The sequence below is a fragment of the Barbus barbus genome (assembly GCF_936440315.1).
Source record: "Barbus barbus genome assembly, chromosome: 25".
Lineage (NCBI taxonomy): Eukaryota > Metazoa > Chordata > Actinopteri > Cypriniformes > Cyprinidae > Barbus > Barbus barbus.
The window spans coordinates 17,913,740-17,932,480 of record NC_136753.1 but is presented as its reverse complement, the minus strand read 5'-3'; the positions used below and the strand labels follow the sequence as shown (position 1 = coordinate 17,932,480).

General features: G+C 38.2%; 1 protein-coding gene across 1 annotated transcript in view; it reads right to left on the bottom strand.

Annotated features, from left to right (window-relative positions):
- Positions 1-926: 926 nt before the first annotated feature.
- LOC306844571 (vasoactive intestinal polypeptide receptor 1-like) overlaps positions 927-18,741 on the bottom strand; it is a gene marked incomplete at its 3' end in the record, with an annotated part of 32,010 nt that continues 14,195 nt past the window's right edge. The window contains exons 3-13 of the mRNA XM_079376803.1: positions 18,058-18,165; positions 8,510-8,610; positions 4,947-5,044; positions 4,709-4,841; positions 3,912-4,065; positions 2,908-2,968; positions 2,694-2,763; positions 2,267-2,358; positions 1,829-1,958; positions 1,505-1,546; positions 927-1,109 (exon numbers count right to left, since the gene is read on the bottom strand). Of these exons, the coding sequence (XP_079232929.1) occupies positions 927-1,109; positions 1,505-1,546; positions 1,829-1,958; positions 2,267-2,358; positions 2,694-2,763; positions 2,908-2,968; positions 3,912-4,065; positions 4,709-4,841; positions 4,947-5,044; positions 8,510-8,610; positions 18,058-18,165 (1,172 nt within the window). The remainder of the gene's footprint in view (positions 1,110-1,504; positions 1,547-1,828; positions 1,959-2,266; positions 2,359-2,693; positions 2,764-2,907; positions 2,969-3,911; positions 4,066-4,708; positions 4,842-4,946; positions 5,045-8,509; positions 8,611-18,057; positions 18,166-18,741) is intronic.

Here is an 18,741-nt window from a genome sequence, read left to right as displayed (position 1 = left end):
CACAAATACAGTACATCAAGTAAAATATATAGGCTACAGTAAGCATATTTACAAACACATTTGACAACAATAAAACAAGATAGCATTTCTACCAAACAAGAAACTTTACAGTCTAGTTCTCCAGATGTGTGCACTGCAAAATAATTCTTAAATAGGCCATTTTCAAAACAGTATTATTCATTATAATACTCATAACTACTCAAAATACTCATATCAATATGATTAATCATCTATATTATTTGTATCTTCTTTGCAAGTAGGCCTACTCTTTGTATAAGACTGATTGTGTTTTCATGCATTTTCTAATAAAACATTTTCATTACCACTCAATCCTAATGATTTTTTTTTTAATTGAAACATGGCTTATAATGAATAAAATACCTTGAAAATACCCAATATTTTTAAAAAATATTTTGGATGCCCTATAGAAATGTTATATTTCTTTATACATACAGGGCCAGTGCACTGTGCAATATGTTGCCTTGAAACACAAACACAACAAAATAAGCATATGCATTTATGAATATGAAAATACCTTTAATTGTAGAGCTATTTTATGTGGAGAATCTAAAATGAGGTCTCTGTTTACTGTAAGGCAATTAGCTGTGTTCAACATCTACACATCTATGCAATCTCAACTTTCAAGCCAAGCAGACCATACTACGGAGTGACAAATACAAATTACGGAGAAATCAGTTTTATGATCATCGTTTGCTAAAAAAGGCAAGCTGCTCTTTTTTTGATGGGTTAAAGGGGTGAACTGTCCCTTTAGTTTGGTCTCTAAATAGTCAGTCCATCTAATTTAAATAAAACATAACAACATGATTTGTGCTTCTGCATTATGAATAAATAGAGAGCAATTTCTTATCAGCATCAAATTGAAAGCTTGTGTCAGTAATGTGTAGAAAAAAAGAACATCTTTGAATTCAAACTGATGACACACTGTTGTGGGACTCAGTTAAGAGCAGCTCCTTAGGGCTGGACTTCTCTAAAACTGAGATTTGTGTGACTGTGCTGCTCTCAGTAAAGAGGGTTCGTCTTCTCTTACTGTATCTCAAATAATTTTGTGTCTGCCACTTCCACAGTCTCTTCTTCAGTTCTGCTTGTACCTGAAAACACAAACAAATGCATGTGCATTTTTGAAAGCAGGATGCATTTCCTGTTTTACACAAACACTACCAATCAAAAGTTTAGATCAAATTTTGTAATGTTTTGAAAGAAATCTCTTGTGCGCACCAAGGCTGCATATGTTTGATGAAAAATAATGTTAAAACAGTATTATTGTTATAACTCTTACAATTTAAAACAACTGTTTTCCATTTTAATACATTTTAAAATGTAATTTATTCCTGTGATGGCAAAGCTGATTACTCCAGTCTTCCATGTCACATGATCTTAATAAACTGTAACTGTAACAGACTCAGAAGCATTAAAAAAACTTAATTATTCTAAACTTTTGACCATTGGTATATTTATTTACTATTAGGAAACACTTATGGCTTACCTCTCCATTGAGAAAACAGTATAACAGAGCCACAACAAAACCCTGAGATACACAGAAACACAATGTAACAGTCATGCATTAACAATTACAATACAGCTCAACTGAGTAAAACATATGCAGCTATTAGTTGACATACTGTAAATGATATTACATTTTATATTATATATACACATTACATATATATTTTACTTTTACTCAATATAGTATATTTACATATTTGCCATATATATGACACAAATGGTCATATATAATGTGATATCACAAAATATTGTACATATGAGCATTAGTATTCTGTGAATTTCATAGATGCTGGGCTGTACACACCTGAAAGGGGCCCAGACCGAGTTCAAGAAAGTGGCGAGCGTTTTCTCCGGTGTTCTCTGGCAGGAAGGCAAAAACCATGTAGTGCATGCCAAACAGAGGGATCAGGAAAAGGGTAGACTTGGCCAGTCTCCTACAAGTATACATGAAGTTCAGCATTACTTCAGATTAAAAACAAACAGTGAAAGTACATTTGAGGAATTTTTTTCATGAGGGAGTAATGAGCAACTGTGATGATTGCAAATTAAATTAGCCTAAAACAGCATGCTGTGTGTGGGAGTAAATATTTGTTCATTCTGCAAATAAATAAAACTCTACTTGCAACAATTTAAAAATGGCAATAACACATTACTTCAGTAGCATGTGCACAGATCTACAAATATTTGCCAATTATCTGCGAATCAAACATTTTTAGATTAATTGCTGCTTTATGTTCCTTACATGAAGTGGTTGGTATCACCGCCGCCCATTCCTGGAGACTTCAGCTTCTGCACAAGAATCCGGATCACATTTATGAAGATGAGGAAATTGATCTATAAAAAAAGTGTGTCTGTATAATAGATGAAGGAAACAGCTCATATACTGTACACTACACATCAACATACTCTGGATATAAGTTATATTTAGAAAGAAACAATCAAAATGACCAGGGCAAAAGAAAAATTTAAGTATTTAAGAGTGTTACATACTGTCTTACATAACTTTTAACTTTACTTTCATGTTAGAAAATGTCATTTTGATATTGCACAACTACGGATGAAAAATTCATAATATTGTATATATTTTGCACAGTTCTACTGCAACCAGTGTTTTTCCATTATATTCCAGATGTAGTATAATATATTTGATCAAATCAGCTGTCCTTTACCAGGAGAGACACTGTGATTGGTCCTTTGATAATCCACCAAAAGTAAGCAACATCTGTGTCGTCCCAGCACCTGCAACATTAGTTAATGATTCTTTTTGAGAAGACCAGTAACTGCACTTTCACAAACAGTTGAAAAATGTATTTTTCAGTATTCATCGCAATATATCAAAGTATCACACAATCGCTTAAAGAGTTTAGATTAATCTGGATTTACCCCCTGTTATCCCAAAATTTCCTGGCTAGAACCCAGATGGTCAGTATCAATGCTGGTAGACCTACAGGATACAGAAAGCAGAACTAAATAAAGAAAATTTCATCAAATTGTAAAACATGTTACTATGATGACACAGAATCAAGAATAGGTTTCATATCTTAATTTCTACACTAGTACAATGTAATCTATTTAAAATACATACATTTTATACAAAGTATAGTTCAAATCTATTAGCATTTATTGACATTTTGCTCAAGCTTTACTGATATAAAAATTATTATTAAACATTATTTGGAGTACTACTTGTGCACAATGCACATTTCTTAACATTAAGCATAAAATGTGTTTTAATGTCATTGATGAGGATTGTATGATCTTTGAATAATATCAGTCATGAAATGCTAGATATTTCAAATATACTTCTGTATATCTTTAGTTGGACTTAATGCATTTTAATTGTGAGGAAGTAGTGCTTAAGTACACAATTAGCTGTTCGAATTTAGCAGATTTTAAGTATACCAGATTAGTATCCCAAAAGTACAATTGGAGGGTATTTTTTATTAAGCACATAAATATGTAAATGTATTTGTAGTATACTTAGCATGAAATAAATGTATTTCAAATACACTTTAGTATATTTATTTTTCACTAGGGCAATACTGAGATCTATTGAAATCTATTTTCCATCTCATGCCTACAGGTGTCACCAATGGAACATAATACAGAATAAGGCCACACTATCATATACTACACTACACTTAGGTAATGCCATTACTTCTGTCTTCAGACAGATTTATCCTTCAGAAATCATTTTAATATGCTGATTTGGTGTTCAGTTATTATTACTGAAATCAGATTTCATTTCTTTGTAGAAAAAAGGCAATATTACTTTTTAACATGTTAGAAACTTTTGTAAAATAATTGTAGTGTAAATTAGAAATATTTCATCATATTGTTTATTACATAATATCTTCCCAAGTATTTTCTATAGTCCCCATGCTTACCCCAGCCAATAAGTATGTACCACCAGAAATACTTCTTCTGTGAGACGAATGTTAGAGCTAGAAGAGTCTGTAGATACATCCCCTCCACCAGCAGCCAGAAGTAGTTAGCCAGGATACTGAACTGGAAGAAAGCTACTGCTGCCTTGCAAGAGGTCTGAAGAAGAAAACATTCAGAATTCATTAGTAGTGCTATAATTGTTCTGTCAAGATGTACTGTACGTTCTTAGAGGACAAAAGAAGATATAAAAGTACACATACTGTCCGAGTGGCAATTGCCACAGCATGTAGCAAATTTAAAGACCTATGCATTACAAATAAAAGTATGATATAGTTGCAGTGCTTAGACGTTTCAACAGTATAATTTTAGGGTGGATAAATTAAGTAGAGCTGATAAGAAACAGCACAAATACCATCACAGAGAAGTGGGAAGAAGAGTGTTCGCTATGTAAGAAGTGGTTTTTGTACTTCAAAGAAGGTGTTTGTGAGTTCTAGCGGAGGCAGATCTTGAAAAGTGTGCCTTTAAGGCACAGATGAGTCGACTGATACTGAGAGGGGCAGAAAAGTGGATGCAGAAAATGTGAAGCTAGTGTGACTATGCTGACAGAAACTGGTGTAAAGCTTAGAAATTTCTTTACCGTTTCAGATAGATGCTGCAGTGTCATACATTGTGACCTAATACGTTTACTGACCACAAGGCTGATTGGGAACATGAGCTCTGTCATGTTGAATAGCATGCATTAGCTTACTGAATGACGTCTATGAAAAACTAATTCTGCATGACAGCTGGTGAGCCTCACTGTTGACATGAAGCAGTGGTCCAGATTCTCATCGGCAAAGAGAACCGCATCTTTGATGAAGATCGCACTGGCTCGCAGGATGAAGGAGGCAAAGAGATTGATGTGAATGTAGTTTCTTGTGCAATGGAACTTCCTGTTTTGGGAAGAGTAACATAGAATGTCAAATTATTCAACAAATTGTCACAAACTTCTTAAAATGTGTTTGGTTGCGTGAGCTTTGTGAGGATTCTCATTGTACCTGAAGGCTGTAAACACAAAGATGGCAGAGATGAGGGAAATCAGAGAGGTAGAGTAACCTGCAGTGTACACCTGCCTGAAAGTGGAGTAATATGATGTCTAGAACACAGGGAAAAAATTAAGAAAAAAGGAAAAGTTAGAAGATTAGAATTAAAAATAGAATTATTTCCAGAGAAATATCAAGAGATTTTACAATGAAATGGCAAGTCTTTTCATTTTGATTTGTGCACTTCAACACATTTTTGTTGTCAAGCACAAATTTCTGTGTAGATTTTTCATTAATCTATTCTTAAATAAATTGTCCCATTGAACTGAATGTGACGATTTGACTTTGCGAACAATTCACTCAGATATTTATTTTGCTTGTTGTTGCACAAAGGTGTTTTGACTTTATGCAATAATCTTACATTAAAAAGCTAGAACACAAAGAAGTCCATATAATATTCTTTTAAAAAAAATTAACTTTTATCAACAGGCTTTCTGGATCTTTGGTTTCTTAATAATTATAAACCTGCAGATTTCATGAATCATGTATGAGAGTATAAGGCTGGATGGAGACAAGAATAGTCTTTGGAATCAACTGCCACTGGACATCTGCCTTGCACCTTCTATTACAACTTTTAAAATGAAGTTGAAAACATATCTTTATTCCCAGGCATTTTAATTAGACTTTATCTATGTTGTATTGTTTTACTGTATCATCTGTCTTCCTTATTTTATGTTCATCTTTGACTTTGGTCAGCTTCGCTGAGATAAATTTGCTATATAAATAAACTTTACTTACTTACTAGTCTCACCGGTCTGAAATATCATGGGTAAACAGATTTTATATTTAACCAATGATAGTGTGCTGCAAAAGGAATTAAAAATTTATGATGAAATAACATTTCTTCATTCCGTTGTTTGTTATATGTGCCACAACCGCAAGTGCAGTAAATGAGAAATGCCCAAAACCAAGCAAATATAAATAGTTAAAAAAAACTTTTATAAAATGTATTTTTATTATTTTAAATTATTTATTCATGAAAAAACTGTAACTCCAACAGAGGCCATTGCAACCACCTGTTGAACTGCATGCAAAGGATTGTGGGGTATTGTAGGCAGGGAATGATTGCATACAATGTAAAAATGCCTCTTAATAGACATGATGAAATGCAAACATTAGATTGAGAGATCTCTATGAATGCAGATGTTTTTGGGATATAGCTGATATTAAAAGCAGGTCACTTTATTCTGGGATTACAGCATATGGAATTAACTATACTTCAGATGCATATATAACCACATTGCTACATCCCCTGATGCAGGCACAGGTGAAAGTCATTATGAAAATAGAGTTTAAGTGGTAGAGATTAAATTTAGCACTCAGGAGAGAGTATTATGTTCTTGTATGACTGATTCAACTACTGGTAATTGGCTTGTTCACATTAGGAACACGCTCATCTATTAACCTTGGACTGCTTGTTTGTGTGTGTGTACTGAACATTATTATATCATCACTCATTTTTCATTCAAAGTATTGTCTCTATGACTGAAAAAAAGAAAAAGAAAAGAGATAATATAAGGGAACTGCCAGGTAGAGGAAATATTTTTTTACTTTGAAGTGGGTAAGCTATTTATTTATTTTTTTGGTAATACGAATACAATTCGCTCCCATCAACAAAAGCAAAGTGGTCTTAACCCAGAGAACAAAAAAGTAATAGATGTTTTCAAAGAAAATGAATGGAGTGCAAAAGAGATCAACAAATGAGCTTGACCATAAACGTTTGTGGCAGATTGTTGGCCTGACACCAGAGCAAAGAAAGCAACAGTGTAAAGTCCCTCTGGACAGTGTTTAAAAAGTTGAGAAATGCTCAACTTTATGCAAATAAGAAGCAAAAAAAAACAAAACACAGGGCAGCAGCTTTGAGGTAAAGGGAGATGGTCAGGATTACTTCTGCTGAATTGCTGCTGCTATTGGTTATGGCTGTTGCTGTAGATTATTGCTGCTGCTGCTGCAAAGCAAGTACAGGTACTTGCTACTGCCAATACATACACTGATACAGGGTGTCAAATTACAGGAGCCAATATTTTATTCACAATAGAATATAGAGAACATAAATGTTTAAACTGAGAAATTTTACACTTTTATCAACTAATTGAGCTCATTTCAAATTTGATGCCTGCTACAGGTCTCAAAAAAAGTTGGCACGGGGGCAACAAAGGGCTGAAAAAGCAAGAAATTTCAAAAAGATTCAGCTGGGAGAACATCTAGCAACTAAGTTAACTGACATCAGGTCTATAATATGATTAGCTATAAAAGGGATGTCTTAGAGAGGCAGAGTCTCTCAGAAGTAAAGATGGGCTGAGGCTCTCCAATCTGTGAAAGAGTGCGTAAAAAGATTGTGGAATACTTTAAAAACAACATTCCTCAACCTCAAATTGCAAAGGTTTTGCAAATCTCATCATCTACAATGCATAACATCATAAAACATTTAAAAGTGGAAAAGTGTTCTATGGTCAGATGAGTCCAAATTTGACATTCTTGTTGGAAATCACAGACACCATGTCCTCCGGGCTAAAGAGGAGGGAGACCTTCCAGCGTGTTATCAGCTTTCAGTTAAAAAGCCAGCATCTCTGATGGTATGGGGGTGCATACGGTATGGGCAGCTTGCATGTTTTGGAAGGCACTATGAATGCTGAAAGGTATATAAAGGTTTTAGAGCAACATATGCTCCCCTCCAGACGATGTCTATTTCAGGGAAGGCCTTGTGTATTTCAGCAGGACAATGCAAAACCACATACTGCAGCTATTACATCAGCATGGCTTCGTAGTAGAAGAGTCCAGGTGCTGAATTGGCCTGCCTGCAGTCCAGATCTTTCACCTATAGAGAACATTTGGCACATCATTAAATTAAAAATACGTCAGAGACAACCACAAACTCTTCAGCAGCTGGAAACCTATAACAGGCAAGAATGGGACCAAATTCCAATACCAAAACTCCAGAAACTCATAACCTCGATGCCCAGACATCTTCAAAATGTTTTGAAAAGAAGAGGAGATGCTACACCATGGTAAACATGCCCCCGTCCCATCTATTTTGAGACCTGTAGCAGGCATCAAATTTGAAATGAGCTCATTTTGTGCATAAAATTTTAAAATTTCTCAGTTTAAACATTTGTTATGTTATCTATGTTTTATTGTGAATAAAATATTGGCTCATGTGATTTGAAATTCTTTTAGTTTTCATTTTATTCAAAAATTTAAAGAAGTCCCAACATTTCCGGAATTTGGGTTGTAATAACTCATAGCAGATCTATACAGGTGGAGCTGGGGAAGGAGGAGCGTTTCAGAGGAACTCTGAAAGCACAACGCAAACTGTTCTAGTTAATGCTAACCAGCCTTTTAAATTTAAAGGAGCAAGCTCATTGGCTGCATATGCAACATGAACCAATCAGCTTGTGCCAAGTATAGTGTAACTCTGTAAGTATCATTAATTTCATGACAGAACTTGGCATAAACTGTTACTATGCCATAAGATTCTCTGAGGATATGTACAATATTGCATGTAGTAAAGTTTTCACCTCGGTTTCTGATTCCACGTCCTCCACAATCTCACAAGTATTCTCATAGGATGGGTAGATTTTTGTCCAGCCACTTTTGGTGCAATTCCTAATTATGAAACCTGCATTAAAATAACGTTGAACATTATGATCAGCATGGAACATTGTATAGGTTATATTTTGATAAAACATTTGGTAAGAAGAAACTTTTAAAACACCAGACCGCAACAGCTGCTCATTACATTGCCTGTAACAGATACATCTAATACTTTTTCCCTTTAATTAGTCACAAAAATGAAGCAGATGTTTCATTTGTTCTAGAGTTTATACCACATTGTAAAATGCTCTATGAAACTACTGTATAAGCTCAATAACGTCTCTTCTACAGTAATCCACAGGTCCTTGCTCTCATTAACATTTTACAGTAAAGGGATTATGTTTTTATTAGTCTGCTTATACCTTTTGTTGCATTTCATGATATTTAGTAACAAAAAAATTTAGATACAAAAAAAAAAAAATTTTGTCATGCTGGAGCTCACCGTGCCATGGGAGGAGCGAATGGAGGAGGCCTTTGAGCGGAAAAAGGGGAAATATCAGGACTTAGTCAGCGACTGCCACGAACAAGGCTGGAAGGCAAGGTGCTTGCCTGTAGAGGTAGGGTGCAGAGGCTTTGCTGGACAGTCCCTCTGCAGGGCATATACTGCACTCGGCATCACAGGCGAAAGGAGGAGAAGAGCTATCTGTAACAGCACAGAGGCAGCGGAGAAAGCCTCTAGGTGGCTCTGGATTAAGAGAGCGGAACCGTGGTTGAGCTGCCAGGGCACAAGCTGAGGCTTGATCAACCTCAGCTGGGTCGCCTGAGTGAGGGTGTCTGATGTTCGAGAGACCCGAAACACCCGATGACCTCAGGATACATCACTGATGATGTGCCCTGGTGCATCAGAAGATGTATCATCACAACTGTTAGACTGGAAAAACCAGTGACGACCAGGAACAGGCTGGTTGACAACCAGGAACAGGCAGGTGACAGCTGGAGAGACAGACGACAGCTCGGAAAGACGGCAACCGGGGCGGCACGGGTCAGCAACCCTAACCGCACCTCCTGTGAAGGAGGACCCAAAAATAAGCTACGGAACAAACATATGAGATATACCCCCAGGGGAGCCCGAGAGGGGGGGAGAATGAGCACCCCAGCCGGACAGACACAAGTTTAACGAACAATAGCAATGGACAAACGTTGACGAGAAAAGAGTGTTTTTGTGGAAAGATCTGCAAAAATGAGAGAGGCCTAAAGATCCATCAAACAAAGATGAAATGTAAGGTGGGACTACAACCATCACAATGCTCAGGACTAGTGCCTGGTGAGACAGAGGAGGAGCAGGGCCCGGAAGCACCCCACAGAGCCCAGAGCCTCCAAGTGGTGCCGTTAGTCCCTCCAAGCAGGCCATCGGAGAAGAGAAGGATCAAGTGGCCTCAAGCCTCTAAAACATCAGAGTGGCAGAAGTTCGACGAGGATGTGGATGCAGTGCTAGAAACAACGGCCAAAGGGGATGTGGAGAGGAGACTGCAGGCTATGACAACTATCATAGTGAGTATGGCTGCGGAAAGGTTTGGAGTTGAGGAAGAAAGAGGAGCTAGGCAGCCCTACAGCATGAACCAGCGGGCGGTTAAAATCCACAACATCAGGACAGAGCTGAAAGCCTTGACCAAACAGTACAAGGTGGCAAGACAAGAGGAGCAGGCGCCATTGGTAGAGCTTCGTACTGTGCTCAGGAAGAGACTCCTTACCCTGCGCAGGGCGGAATACCACAGGAGGCGGCGCAGAGAAAGAGCTCAGAAACGCACTGCCTTCATCAGCAACCCATTCGGGTTCACCAAACAGCTCCTCGGACAGAGACGCAGCGGACGCTTAGCCTGTGCAAAGGAGGATGTCGAGCAACACCTTCAAAACACTTTCAGTGACGCCACCAGAGACCAAGACCTGGGACAGTGTGATACAGTGTTAAGACCACCAGAGCCAACGGTGGCATTTGACCAGAGGGAACCCCTCTTGAAAGAAGTTCAAGATGTGGTAAAGAGGGCAAGAACCGGGTCAGCACCAGGACCAAGTGGAACCACTTACAAGGTATACAAGCACTGTCCCAAGTTGCTACACCGGCTTTGGAGGATCCTAAAGGTCATCTGGAGAAGAGGAAAAGCAGCGCAACAGTGGCGGTTTGCTGAGGGTGTGTGGATCCCTAAAGAGGAGGACGCTAAAGAGATCAGCCAGTTCAGAATCATCTCACTACTCAGTGTTGAGGGGAAGATCTTCTTCAGCATTGTGGCTAGGCGGCTGGCTGACTTCTTCCTTAAGAACGGGTACATCGACACCTCAGTGCAGAAAGGCGGCATTTCTGGTGTACCGGGGTGTTTAGAACACACAGGCGTGGTCAAGCAGCTCCTTAGAGAAGCAAGGGAGAACAAGGGAGATCTGGTGGTCCTCTGGTTAGATCTGGCCAATGCCTATGGCTCTATGCCCCACAAGCTGGTGTGGGAAACACTGGAGAGGCACCATGTTCCAGCTGCAGTCAGAGACCTCATTCTGGATTATTACAGCGAGTTCAGTCTGAGAGTCTCAGCAGGGTCAGTAACATCAGAGTGGCATAGATTGGAAGTTGGAATTATCACAGGCTGCACTATCTCGGTGATCCTGTTCGCACTAGCAATGAACATGTTGGTAAAATCTGCTGAACCAGAGTGTAGAGGCCCCAAGTCCAGGTCCGGGATCCGCCAACCACCAATCCGTGCGTTCATGGACGACCTGACAGTAACCACTGAGTCAGTGCCTGGAGCCAGATGGATCTTGAGAGGCCTAGAGAGGCTGTTGGGATGGGCCAGGATGTCTTTTAAGCCAGCAAAGTCAAGATCCTTGGTCCTGAAGAAGGGCAGAGTGGTCGATAAGTTCCGGTTTTCGATCTCAGGAACACCGATCCCTACCATCTCCGAGAAGCCTGTGAAAAGCCTGGGGAGGTACTTTGACAGCAGCCTCAGGGACACAGCTTCAATAAAGAACACCTGTGAGGAGTTGGAGAAATGGCTGAAGAGTGTCGACAAAACAGGCCTACCCGGCAAATTCAAGGCGTGGATCTATCAGCACGGGATTCTGCCGAGGATACTGTGGCCACTGCTTCTCTATGAATTCCCGATCTCCACCATTACAGACCTGGAGAGGAGAGTCAGCCGCTACCTGAGGAGATGGTTGGGTCTACCGCGGAGCTTAAGCAACATCGCACTCTATGGAAACAGCTGCAAACTGACACTACCTCTGAAATCTATCGAGGAGGAGTTCAAGGTTTTGCGTGCAAGAGAGGTGCTGCAGTTCCGGGAATCAACAGACCCAAAAGTCTCTGGGGCAGGGGTGGTAGTCAAGACTGGCAGGAAGTGGAGAGCAGAGGTGGCAGTGGAGCAGGCAGAGTCCCGTTTGCGCCATGGAGTCCTTGTGGGAACTGTGGCCAGAGGAAGGGCTGGACTAGGAGCCGTTGCAGCCCCCCGTTATGATAAAGCGCGGGGGAAGGAGCGGCGGCAACTGGTTCAGAAGGAAGTTAGAGCAGCTGTGGAGGAGGAGAGGACCAGCAGAGCGGTGGGGATGAGACAGCAAGGCGCATGGACTAGATGGGAGCAAGTTGTGGAGAGGAAGATCTCGTGGACTGACCTGTGGAGGGCAGAACCACACCGCATCAAGTTCCTGGTCCAGGCGGTCTATGATGTTCTTCCCAGCCCATCCAACCTGCACTGCTGGGGCTTGGCCGAGTCACCAGCATGCCCCCTCTGCCAGAAGAACAAGGGGACCCTGGAGCACGTATTGAGTTGTTGCCCAAAAGCTCTGGGGGAAGGCCGATACCGCTGGCGTCATGATCAGGTGCTCAAGACTATCGCAGAGAGCATCTCTAGTGCTGTTTCCATCTGCCAAAAATCCAGACCTAGGAAGCAAACCATCAGCTTCATTAGAGCCGGAGAAAAGCCAGGAACAAAGAAAGGAACATCAGGGTTTCTCCAAACTGCACAGGACTGGCAGCTATCAGTAGACCTGGGCAAGCAGCTCAAGTTCCCCCAGCATGTAGTTAAGACCTCACTCAGACCTGATATCATCCTGGTATCTGAGGCAACAAAAAATGTTGTCATGCTGGAGCTCACCGTGCCATGGGAGGAGCGAATGGAGGAGGCCTTTGAGCGGAAAAAGGGGAAATATCAGGACTTAGTCAGCGACTGCCACGAACAAGGCTGGAAGGCAAGGTGCTTGCCTGTAGAGGTAGGGTGCAGAGGCTTTGCTGGACAGTCCCTCTGCAGGGCATATACTGCACTCGGCATCACAGGCGAAAGGAGGAGAAGAGCTATCTGTAACAGCACAGAGGCAGCGGAGAAAGCCTCTAGGTGGCTCTGGATTAAGAGAGCGGAACCGTGGTTGAGCTGCCAGGGCACAAGCTGAGGCTTGATCAACCTCAGCTGGGTCGCCTGAGTGAGGGTGTCTGATGTTCGAGAGACCCGAAACACCCGATGACCTCAGGATACATCACTGATGATGTGCCCTGGTGCATCAGAAGATGTATCATCACAACAGTAAAGAGCTCAGATGGATCAGTCCAATTAGGTTTATACACAGTTTTTATGTGTTCTCCCGCATAGGACTTACTGGGTGTCCTGCATGTCACAGTATATAATGATATTGTGCCCCAGTCTACGGTGACATATAACAGACAGAAGCATAAAGAATATGTGAAATTGCAATAGGAGTCTGAAATAGTCAATCTGAGGAATCTGAAATGTGCTTTTTTCTTTGAAACACAAACTATAGAGGTTTTCTTTAAAAAGAAAAAAAAAACAAGTTAAGATCGAAACATTGATTAATTCAGAAAAGTGGCTGTTTTTTTTCTTTTTCTTTTTGAAAGTCAGTAAATCATTCACTCAACCGATTCATAAAAACAAATATATATTAAAAAAAATAATATTAATAATAATCATTCAGGAATAAAACCACTACTGTGTGTTGCTCAGAAATGCAGTTGATTCTTTGTTCTGTTTCAGAAGAAGAATACACAAATTACCTTGCAGTGTTGTTTCAAACAAAACAAGATGTTTCTGAATATTTCCTGATTTATTGTTCTTAAAAAAGCAACATAACATTGAAAATGGTGCTGTTGGTCTACCTGAACCCCAGCCCTGAAAAACTGCACTCTCTTTGACCAAACCTCTTAAACCTGAATTGGTTTGGGAGCACTAGAATTTGGTTGTACACAAAAACAATAAGGGTCCAATGTTCAATGCAAACAGTAAATCAAAGACCTCTTTCTCTTGCAACCCTTGAACATAACAACCCGTGGGTTCTAATGCAACTCAAACCCTAATACACTGCATGCCGAGAGAGTGGATGAAGATGAATATCCTCTCTCTCCATTATTATTTATCATAATTCTCGAGAGAAAATGGTCCATTTGAGCATTGAGCAGTAGCGAGAATACGTTATTCTCTCTCTGATTGCAAAATAAACTAGCATGAGAAGTTGGAACTTCCAGACATTTGATTAAATTATCTAACTGTGTTGAATTAAAACAGGACTTGAAGAAGTGAGGTAAAAACTTGGTCAACCGGATAAATCGGATTCTACTGAATCTGTGTGTACAAGTGGGCTATGCCAGTATTTAAGTAGTAGAAATGCCAAGTCTGTTCATTTATTCTGTAAGTGCAGTGTCCAATTGCAAAGAGATAAAGTCATATAAAGCAAAGGCTCAAAGGGTCAGCCCAATGAGGTGATTACTAACAGAATATGCGAGCTTACATGATTTTAAACACATTTTTAAAAATTATATCCATTTATTTTAAATGAAACTTAATCTTAAACCAAATATAAATATTTTTTTATTTATTCATACATACATACATCCATACACACACACACACACACACACACACACACACACATACATAGCATTTATTTCTATTCAAAATTTAGGGAAACATGTTTTCAGTTCAAGTATATCTAGTCATGTCTTTTACTTCAGTTTCAGTCATGTTTTGACATTTGTGTATGTCATGAGATTACCCCATATAGTCTTATATTTAAGCCTCATGTTTGCCACATTTCCAAGTCATGCATTGATCATACGTTAAGCTGTTCTGTGTCATTTTTAATTCATTGTTTTACATCTAGAATTTAGTTCATATGCATGTTAGTTCATATGCATCAACTGTCCTGTAATACATTTCTCTCATTTTGATGAAATAAACTCTTAAAAATCTCTAGTCACTCTTAAAAATGTTCAGCAAGAAAAAGAAAAAGGTATGATGAGGAATGATAGCAAAATCTGCCTAAAATAAGCTAATACGTTTGAATGTATTTGCATACCCTTACCAAAAAGTAGTATACTTAAAGTTTATTTATTAAGTATACTTAAGTAAATTTCAAGTATATTTTAAGTATACTTTATGTAGTAAGTATACAAATATCAATTAACTAGTAGTATACTTGTAAGTGTACCATTTCAATACTCCTTGGGACTAAATTGACCCACTTTCTAGTATATAAAAGTATACTTCAAGTATAATAGTAGTAAACTGAGTACACAACTAGTTTACATCAAAGTTTTTAGCTTGGACTGTAACTATACTAAACGTGAACTCATAGGTATACTGATAGTTTACTAATTAAATACTTTTTTTTTTTTTAAGTGAACTTTACATATTACTTTAAGTATGTCACCATGTCCCTATTTAGGTATTAATTCGTATATATTGTGTTATATGAATATCTGAACAAACAAAACATCAAAAGAAAGAACAGTATCTGCTTGTAAACAAAAACATTTTATTCTAGCTTCATGCATTCTTTTTTTAAACACTTGAATGTGGATAAGTTTCATAAATAAAAAATAAAGAAACAAACAACATTTTGAACAAAAAGCTGAAAAAAGAATATGAATTGGATTCAGAATGATAATCCAAACATAGATGGAGTCGATCACCACCCCAAAGCTTGACAGTCATTATTACCTCTTCGTTGGTTTACAGTTTATTCCATAATGTTACACAGTTTCAGTGCTGTTTTATATCTGATGATCGTGTCAGATTACATGTGGAAGCATCTGTTGTTTCAGTTTCTTCAGAAATTCTGTACAGAATGTGTGCTAGCACCCCCTACCATATAACAATGAAAACACAGATTCTAGGAGCACAAGTATAGCTCAAATATATTTAGACTCTTTCTAAGTATAAGTCAAGTATACTTAAATGCCATTTTAAGTATATTTCTGAGAAAACATAAAGCCCATTTCTGAGAAGTACATGAAAAGTAGACAAAGTATACTTTCTTAATTTTTAGTTTATACTAATAGCACACTTGAATGAACTTTTTTGTAAGGGTAGCACACTTCATTTGGACTATGCCTTAGTTAACACTGTAAGGCTTGATATCACAGCTAACTTATAACCTTCTGTCTCCTCACCTACACTTATCTTGGCCATTCTGAAGGACTGCTAAGTGGGTGGTTCAGTGCTAGCTTGCCAATGGGAGTTCTTTCCACCCGCTGTTTCTAGCATTACCATAAAGCGGAATTCATAATGTACCGCAAGTCTATCTCCCTGAAGCCACAGTGGGGGAAGACAGAGTTGTGAGGACCTGACCGCTGATGCTTTCTGTGCTGGAGATGTCAGGCATTGGCCTAGGGGGATTGAAGAGATGGAACAACCAGCGCTAACAGCCACCGCTATAATGCCTGCTTTAACCTGCTTTGATTTTTAATATTTTGATTATTTCCTTGGCACATTTTCAGCAAGATTTGGAATGGAGAGATGTAGATATCTGCAGGTCCATTGTGTACTTACATATTCATAGAGGTGTGTGGGGGGATGGAAGAACAGCATGATGCAGATAGCAGTTGTGTCATGAGTGTGTTGATTTTTCTTAGCCTCCGCAACCTTTGAATTGATTTCTCAAAAGCCCTGGAGCAGATATGCTGGGTTCATGATTTTTAAATGTTTTTCAATGCCAATGTGCGTAACTTATGTGTATCTCCTATTTCCTATGGTGCACCGAAAAAAAATCTAATTTGTTACAGCCAATTTTTTTACTGCACATAGAGAATTATATTCATTTAAAGCAAATAAAGTTTAGAAACACGATTTTGTAAATCAAAAATACTGTAATAACAGACAAGTTAATTAGACAATGCGGTTTTTTTTCAGTGTACCATAATTAAATATTTTCTACAGATGTGAGCTAAAATGTATGTTTTTTGGCTTTTTACAACCTGATATCACTGTAAACAAAAGCTAAATAAGCTATATGAAAACCAAATTTTCAATTAAGATAAAGCTAAAAACTTTTACTCTTATTTTTTCAATGTTACATTTAGTTTACAATAAATAATGACAACTTCTACAAAATATGCATCATATGTTCTATTATGTACCAACAAAAATTAATAATTAAAACAAAATAAACTTCAGAAAAATTAATAAAACCCACAATGTATTGTCTGTATAACATTAACATTCGCAAAATACTATTTAAACAAAATTGTTTCTTTTAATTTTTTCTATGGGGAGTGGACAAAACAAGTAAAAAAAATGAATAAAATTATGATTTTCGATTAGACAAATATAAAAACGCACTTTAAATAAATGCCAGCGTTGTTTCACATTTTTCAGTGTGATCTAATGCAACACAATAAAGCTAAAAATGCTAACTTTATTGTCCTCTGGGCTGCTCTGCCCAGCATTAAATCTCATTGGCCCCAAATCCTGCTCCTCATACCTAAAATAACCCATCCAACATCTAGAATGGTGACTGGTGACTATGTCAAGTCGTAAGGCAGTTTTGCATTCAAGATGGTAAAATTGCTTAAAAACTGTCATCTTGTGACAGATTAGGACCTCTGACATGTACAGTGACAGTAGTCTAAAATTTGCTGTCAATTTCCTGTAGACAACACCTGAAATTCATCATGAGTACAATTTGCTTGCTCACATGTTAGGAAAACATTGAGAAATAACTGTAATATTTACTCAACCTGTGAAAACAAATTCACTCAGTGTCCCTTAGCAACTATTAACAGAGTTTATGATATCCGGATATTCAGAGCTCTAGCTATGAATTTACAGAGCACTCATGATGTTTCTCTGTGTGTGTTTGCCTTGTCACTTTTATTGCCTTGGGTTGGTGCATCAGAAAAGACTGTTAAGCAGTTTCCAGTCTCCAATCGCTGTGCCTGAGTGCACAAGAGACCAACCAAAGGGTATGTTCTGGCATGGTATGTGCTGTAAAAGATGAATGTGTGTGATTTTTGGAAGTGGTTTAAAATGACATGATGACAGCTTCTTAAGGTACTCATAATATTGGCACAATGTGGTTTGTACAGACAAAAAGCTCCTGGACCACCACTGTGAGAATCTACCAACTCATCTAATCCACATCATTTTATTCAGCCGATAAATTCAGTCTTAAAAATGAGCTTTGTTCTCACTGCTATTTGATAGCAGCCACAGTAAAAAAAAAAAAATATGTATTAAAAAAGCTGCATGGGATAGCAGTAGCTTACCATGATTAATCGCGAAGAACTGAGACACTTCGTAACAGGAGACATTGACAACCTGTCCGACCTCTGCCCTGTACCAGCACCAAAAATCATCCCACTCGGTACGACATCCTGAAATACATAAAAACATATACATAACTAATGAACAGATCAGTCACACTTTATTTTAAGGTCCAGTTCTCACTATTAACTAGACAGACAGATAGAGCTGATGAAAAGCAGATAATAGACATTAAGATGGCAAAGGAGAGTAACAAAGGGCATAGACACACTTGCACATAGAATTGATAAAAAGGTTTAGATAAGCTAGGCATCTCCACTCTTCACGGGTGAGCATCTGTCTGAGGAATATAAGAGAACTGTGGAAACCGAAGCTGGATGAACGAAGAAGATTCTGAGCATAATGAGAGCCACAGGGATCATATTTGGTCATGACTACATAAATATGACTGCCACTTCTAAGCAACCGATCTTATTTCCACTGCTCGCAGATCTATATCCTCAGCATATTATACACACATACAATACACTAATGCTGTTATTGTTAACTAAAACTGTAAAAATGATTTCCACTATTTCAAATAAAGCTGCAATAAAATAACTATACATATTATATAAAATTAAATTAATAAATAAAACTAGAAATGTTGCCATGACAACTAACTGAAATTCCAATTACTAATATTT